Source organism: Fukomys damarensis, unplaced genomic scaffold (genome assembly GCF_012274545.1).
Source record: "Fukomys damarensis isolate Sample0158 unplaced genomic scaffold, DMR_v1.0_HiC HiC_scaffold_17, whole genome shotgun sequence".
NCBI classification, from domain to species: domain Eukaryota; kingdom Metazoa; phylum Chordata; class Mammalia; order Rodentia; family Bathyergidae; genus Fukomys; species Fukomys damarensis.
Window position 1 is genome coordinate 61,476,669 of NW_022900929.1, and position 6,660 is coordinate 61,483,328.

A 6,660-nucleotide genomic window follows, 5' to 3' on the forward strand; every position below is an offset into this window, starting at 1 on the left:
ATTCATTTAGTTTCTGAGGCATGTACTTCCTCAATGAAGCTGTCATTCCTAATTTTTTTTGGAACCCTTTCTTTGGAGCTGCCCTCAATGAATATGAGAAAAATTTCCTGCTTTACAGTCAGTAGATAGTCTCCCTTTCTCCATTTCCTGTTTATATCTTAGAGCTGATCCTTCCCACCTCCCAGTTCTCTGCAGATTGGGCCCACAGCCTGGCCTCACCTCACTGCAGAGAGAGCCCATGCTTGCTTTCTGTTTGGAGCTGGAAGCCCTGCAGTCTGTGCTGAAGACTGGGTGATAGGTGGAGCCCTGGGGTGCACTAGGCACTGATTTTGAAATTCCTGTGTCTGCTATGTAAGCTTAGGTCTCAGTGCTGTCACTCCTCACTCCCATTTTTAACTTTGACTTAAAATAAGAAATGTGTTCTATATCCAGCCACATTATGGGCCAACATAATATTCTTTTTCATTTTTATTTTTATTAGAACATGTTTGCAGTACATAATGATTACATTCATCATGGTGGATATGCAGTAATGGAAACATTACATGAAATAGTACTTACCATTATAGTTTTGATGATTTGTGATATTTTCAGTCTTATTCTGTTTCATTGGAAAAGAATGCTGATTAAGACAAGTTTCACATACCATACACAGATAGCAGGTAGCAATCTGAAAAAGCTATAGGGTAGAATATAATTGGCTAAACTGCACATGTGAACTGGGAGTTCAATTACATAAGTCAAGGATTGCTTGTAGTCAATTGATTATTTGAAATAAGTGTAAAAATTACCTTTGATTTCTCCTCTTCTATTTAAATTACTTTCCTCTCCTATTTCATTGCTTTCTGGACACAGAGTGTTTAGATTATTTGCAAAGGTGATTTACTATTTGTTTTAAAAGCTACAGAAGTTATTGGTAAGTTACCAGCAGGCCATGTAAGAGTTGCTTTGGACTGAATTTCTGTAACCTATCAAAGAAGGATGAAGATTGTTCTTTTTAGTTACTTTTATTATCTTTTTAAACTTGAAAGTTTGCATGAGATATATGTTTGAATAAGAGTGAGTATAATGAAAACTGTTTTAGAGTAAATTGCATGTAGCTTTTAGTCTTCTTAAAAAGTTTTTAACCCTGAGAAATTTTCCCTGGTTAGTTGCCCATAGTTTTGATCCTCTGGTTGTGAGCAGTCAGGGCAAACTTTAATGTGTCTAAAACTTTTTTAATCAATCTAGAAATAAAATAAGCCTAATTGATTCTTGAACATTATTTAGTTTCTTATAATTAGAAGGAAAAGCTAAGGAAGGATTTGAGGATTTTAGTAGTAAGGAAAAAAATGGCACTGTATTTGACCTTCTGACATAAAAGCTAGTTTGACCTGAGCCTACAAACGAGTAGCTGGAAATTTAAAAAAATGATTACAATATATTAAAAAACAATGCTTCTGCTGATTTTTTACAAGTTACCAAGAAAAGGTTGAATTAGTTTTGGTCTCTCCTTTGAAAGAAGGTATTAAAATGAGACAAACACTTTAGTTAGATTTTTATTAAAAAGAACTTTTTAAAAAGTTGTTCATTGAAAAGAATAATAGGCTTTTATTTTCTGAAAAATAGAATTTTCAGATAACTAACTGCCCCCTCAATGACAGACAAGTAAGGTGTTAATATATTTGCATTGAATGCCTAAAATAGTTTTTATACTTACTTTTTCATTTTAATTGAATGTGAGATTTTGATTAAGGTACTATTCTTCTTGTGACCATAGGAGGGTATCTTTTTTATTCCCTCCAGTGCTGCAGATCAAACTCAGGGCCTTGCACATATTAGGAGAGCACTGTACCACTGAGGTGCATCCTCCACCTAAAATGGGAGCTGTATAATGATTCTACCCTTTATAAACATTAGCAGGCCAGTTCTTCTTATCCAAATGAATGTTACATTTTTAGTGTTTATTTCAACAGTGCTGTTGTTTTGAAATTTTTTTAAGACTTGCCTTCAGGGCTTATGAGTTCTCTTGTTGAATGTGAATGTGAGTGAATGTGAATGTGATATGTAGACATTACTTAGAAGCCATTTAGAGCTAGGTTTATCGGGTATGTATAAATGTTTTAATTAAATTTGTTAAAATAATTTTGGGGCAGAACTAGAGTCATGTTATAACATTGAGAAGGAACTTTTGACATGTCTTTTAAGATAATTTGAGTAAATTGCATTTCCAAATGAGTTGTTCTAAAAAGTACTTTGAGTAGTGGAAGAGTTATTAAACTAGAATGTAGCCCCTTAGATGACTGAAAAGAATCATGCTCATTTTGACTATTGACATATTAGTTTAAGCAACAAAAACTTAATTTTATAATTATCTTATTATATCTAGAATACTTTCTATATCCTTATTTTTCAGACTTAATATTTATGATTTAACCATTGATTTTAACTGTAAAATGATGGTGATGATAGCATTTAAAAATGAATTTTGTAGACAACTATTTGTTTATGTATGTGGCAAAATTATTTTTCCCTAGAAATGACTTTGTTAGGATAGAATTGTAGTCTAGAGACTATGAACTTAGAGAAACTTTATTAGAATCAGTATTTGCTTTTTAAGGATTTTATTTGTGTTAGATCCTATGCTTTTTAAGATTAAACAAATTTGTATGTCTTTTTTCCCCCCTTTAATTAGGCTCAAGAGGCTTAGAGAATCCTCTGGACCATCAGATTAGCAATGAAAGAGGAAACTCAAGCTACGACAGGTTAACTGATCCTCACAGAGCACCTTCTGACACTGGATCTCTGTCACCTCCATGGGAACAGGACCGTGGGGTGATGGTTCCTCCACCAGGTATGTAAAGATAGTAGTTAGTATTTATATTTGAAAGGCAGCTATTATGTGGAACATTGAAACAGAAGAAGGCTTTATGTGTTTAAGAAAAATCATAACACATTTTAGAAAACAATAACAAAATCATAAACAAAATACTAGGAGATAACTGTTCACCTAACAAAAAGCTGTTTATTCCTCCAAATAGAATGTCTGTATTGGTTTTGTTGCTTATAAAATACATTCTTATTTTAGAAAAATCTGAATGATGAGAAGCTATGTAATTAGACAAATAGTACTGGTTAGTAGCTCTCTCCATCTTTTTTGATTTTCTGATGTATCCACTTTGATATTTTATTACAATTGAAAGTTAAATGAATTTACCTACTTTTTTTGTTTGTTGTTTGTTTTTTTTTTTGTACTAGGGATCAAACTGGAGTCCTTGTGCTTTCAAGGCAGGCATTGGCACCACTGAGCTAAATCCCCATCCCAATTCATGTATTTTTTTTTTTTCCCCTTACCTCTGCCCTCCCTTCACCCCCTCCTCCCCTCCCCATCTACAAACACTTTATTTTCATCTTTTCATTCTCTCACATTTTTTTCTTTTCCCTTTTTGTTCTTCCCCTACGTATCACACCTTCCCTACACCTTTAGCTCCTTTCCTCCCATTTCTAAATGTCAGTAATCTTATTAGAATCTTATGCATTGTTGCAGAATATTCACACCAGGGAAACTATTTGGTATTTACACATGTGGGACTTATTTATTTCACTTAGGAGTATATCTTCAATATGTATCCATTTTCCTATGAATGAATCTATTCTCTCGCTCTTTATGGCTGAGTAATATTCCATTTTATAGAAAAACCACAACTTCTTTATCCAGTTTCCAACGGATGGGCAAATAGGTTGTTTCCAAGATTTAGCTATTACAAACTGTGCCGCTATAAACATGGGTGCACATACTTCTCTGTGATATGATTCTTTTAGTTCTCTTGGAAAGATACCCAGCAGAGGGATGGCTGGGTCAAATGGAACCTCCAGTCCAAGCTCTTTGAGGTATCTCCATATTGATTTCCATAGTGGTTGCACCAGTCTGCACTCCCACCAACAATGGAGAAGGGTTCCTTTCTCCCCACAACCCCGCCAACATTTGTTATTGTGTGATTTCTTGATAGCAGCCATTCTTTGTGGGGTGAGGTGGAATCTCAGTGTTGTTTTCATCTGCATCTCTCGAATGACCAGTGATGTGGAACATTTTTTCAAATATTTTCTTGCTGCTTTTACTTCTTTGTCTGAGAAATGTCTGTTCATTTCGGATGCCCATTTTTGAATTGGGTCTTTATATTTGGGGGGACTGATTGTTTTGAGTTCTTTATATATCATTGATAATAGTCCTTTGTCTGAGGAACAGCTGGTAAAAATTTTTTCCCATATTATATATTGTCTCTTAGTTCTGCTGATGGTTTCTTTTGAAGTACAGGAGCTTTTTAGTAAGATGAGATCCCAGTTGTTGATTCTATCCAATTCATGTATTTTTAACTAAATTGTTTTCACATATTCTAACAAATTACCCTGTTTAAACATTTCCTACTTAGATAGATTTAACTCACATTATATACACAGTAATTGAAACTTTCAAAATACAAAGTAGCAAATCAGATGGTTTCTTTTGAAGTACAGGAGCTTTTTAGTAAGATGAGATCCCAGTTGTTGATTCTATCCAATTCATGTATTTTTAACTAAATTGTTTTCACATATTCTAACAAATTACCCTGTTTAAACATTTCCTACTTAGATAGATTTAACTCACATTATATACACAGTAATTGAAACTTTCAAAATACAAAGTAGCAAATCATATATGTGTTTAATTCAAAACACAGTTATAACAAATATGTAGTTTTTCTGAAATTGCTATTGTCTGTCACTAATGTGGTTTAGAAGCAGGAGAAATATCTTTTATCATACTTTTTTTTTTTTTGGTAGCAGGGATTGAACTCGGGACCTTGTACTTGCAAGGCATGCGATGGCACCACTGAGCTAAATCCCTGGCCTTCAGGAGAAATATCTTAAGTTCAACACCTTAAACTTAAGTAAACTAGATTTATATTAATGAAGATATTTCAAAAATATGTTTTCTAGGCCAACCATATCCTGACCCAGCTCTTCCACTACAAAAGCAAGACAGATACTATTCTAATTCTGGTAGACTGTCTGGACCAGCAGAGCTTAGAAGTTATAATATGCATTGTTTGGATAAAGTGGGTAAGAAATTGTGTGTGTGTGTGTGTGTGTGTGTGTGTGTATGTGCGCACGCGCGTGAGTTTAATTGTGGCATACTAAACTAGAAACTGAATGAAGCTAATATAATTGCAATCTCTGCTGTTAAAGCCAATTTCTTGAAACTTCATGTTTCTTTTTACACAGTACATAGATGTGGCATCTAAACATATGTTGGTGCTTGGTTTGAGCACCATGGTAATGGGTTTACTGAATGTACCTATGATGGAAAACTTCACTTGGTTCCATGGCTCATTTTTAAATTTTTCTAGCCCACTTCCATATAAGCTGTTTAGTAAGCAGTGAAATTAGGCAAGCAAATGTAAATTGATATGTGAAAGTTCACGCGGAAGATTTGGGTACGTGTTCTTTTGATGGTTTAATCAGTTACTTTCTTTATACATTTCATACTTAAATTTATTTAGCTAACATTTACTGAGCAATCTACTTGTCACTCTTACTGAAACTACCTCATAGCCACTCACTAAAGTTTGGAAATACATTATTTAGTGTAGCAATCAAAAGTTTATAACATAATAAAAAAATAATTTTTAAAAAGCAGAAAATTAAATTTATTGTTAAGGGGTTTCCTCAGGAAAGTCTATATTTGGGGTGGCATTCTTCACTTAAACATTTATTATTTTAGAAAATCAATACATTTTGGGCCATGGATTTGGCTCAGTGGTTCTGCTGCCTGCCTTGCAAGCAGAAGGGCTGAGTTTGATCACTGGTACCAAAACAAAAACAAAACAAAACAGGTGGTAAAGAAAATCAATACATTTTGAATAATAAGCAAAGGTGTATACCCTGCATTCTAGATCTTTATATTAGTTAAGATAATTCTTTCTGTTTGGCTTTTGAAATTTTTTCCTCTTGTTAATTCAACTTAACTAGAACCAAAGTATATGCCAATTTTCAGGGTTTTTTCTGTGTTTGTGTGTGTGTGCAAGTGCTGGTGCTGGAATTCAGGGCCTAGTTAATTTTAGGCAAGTGCTCTACCACTGAATGTATCCCCAGCCCCAGCGAGTAATTTTTTTTTGGTATCAGTGGTTGAACTCAGGACCTTGTGCTTGGGAAGCAGGCAGTAGAAACACTGAGCTAAATCCGACCCCCCAAGCGCATAATTTTTAAGTGCCTATTAGGAGGCACTGTATCTGACATGGCATGGAATATAAATATGGGAACACACAGTATCTGCCTGTAAGATTCTAACAATTCAATAGAAAGAAAGACAAATATATATGCTTAATTAATGCTGGTCAGCATGGAATGTCCCAGAGAGAGTGTGCTTTGGTCAGAGACAGAGCTCCTTCCTTTGTGAAAGACCACAAAACTCCACAAAGGAGGTGGCGTTTGAGCTGCTTTTGAGTGAACTTGAAAAATTAACAGCATGAACAAAACAAGAGAACACAAGTCACTGATGGAGAACAGCTGTATAGTTGAGTTATTTATCAGTTGATATGCTTATTATCAAGATTTAATAAGTTTGGGCTGGGGATTTAGCTCAGCAATTCCGCCGCCTGCCTCGCAAGCGCAAGGACCCGAGTTCGATCCCTGGTACCAATT

The 6,660-nt window shown here is 34.6% G+C and overlaps 1 protein-coding gene across 5 annotated transcripts in view; it reads left to right on the forward strand.

Annotated features, from left to right (window-relative positions):
* The window catches only part of Mia2 (MIA SH3 domain ER export factor 2), a 96,932-nt gene that overhangs the window by 82,343 nt on the left and 7,929 nt on the right, over positions 1-6,660 (forward strand). For all 5 annotated transcript variants that reach the window (XM_010632632.3, XM_010632634.3, XM_010632633.3 and 2 more), the window contains 2 exons: positions 2,675-2,833; positions 4,957-5,079. In XM_010632632.3, the coding sequence (XP_010630934.1) occupies positions 2,675-2,833; positions 4,957-5,079 (282 nt within the window). The remainder of the gene's footprint in view (positions 1-2,674; positions 2,834-4,956; positions 5,080-6,660) is intronic.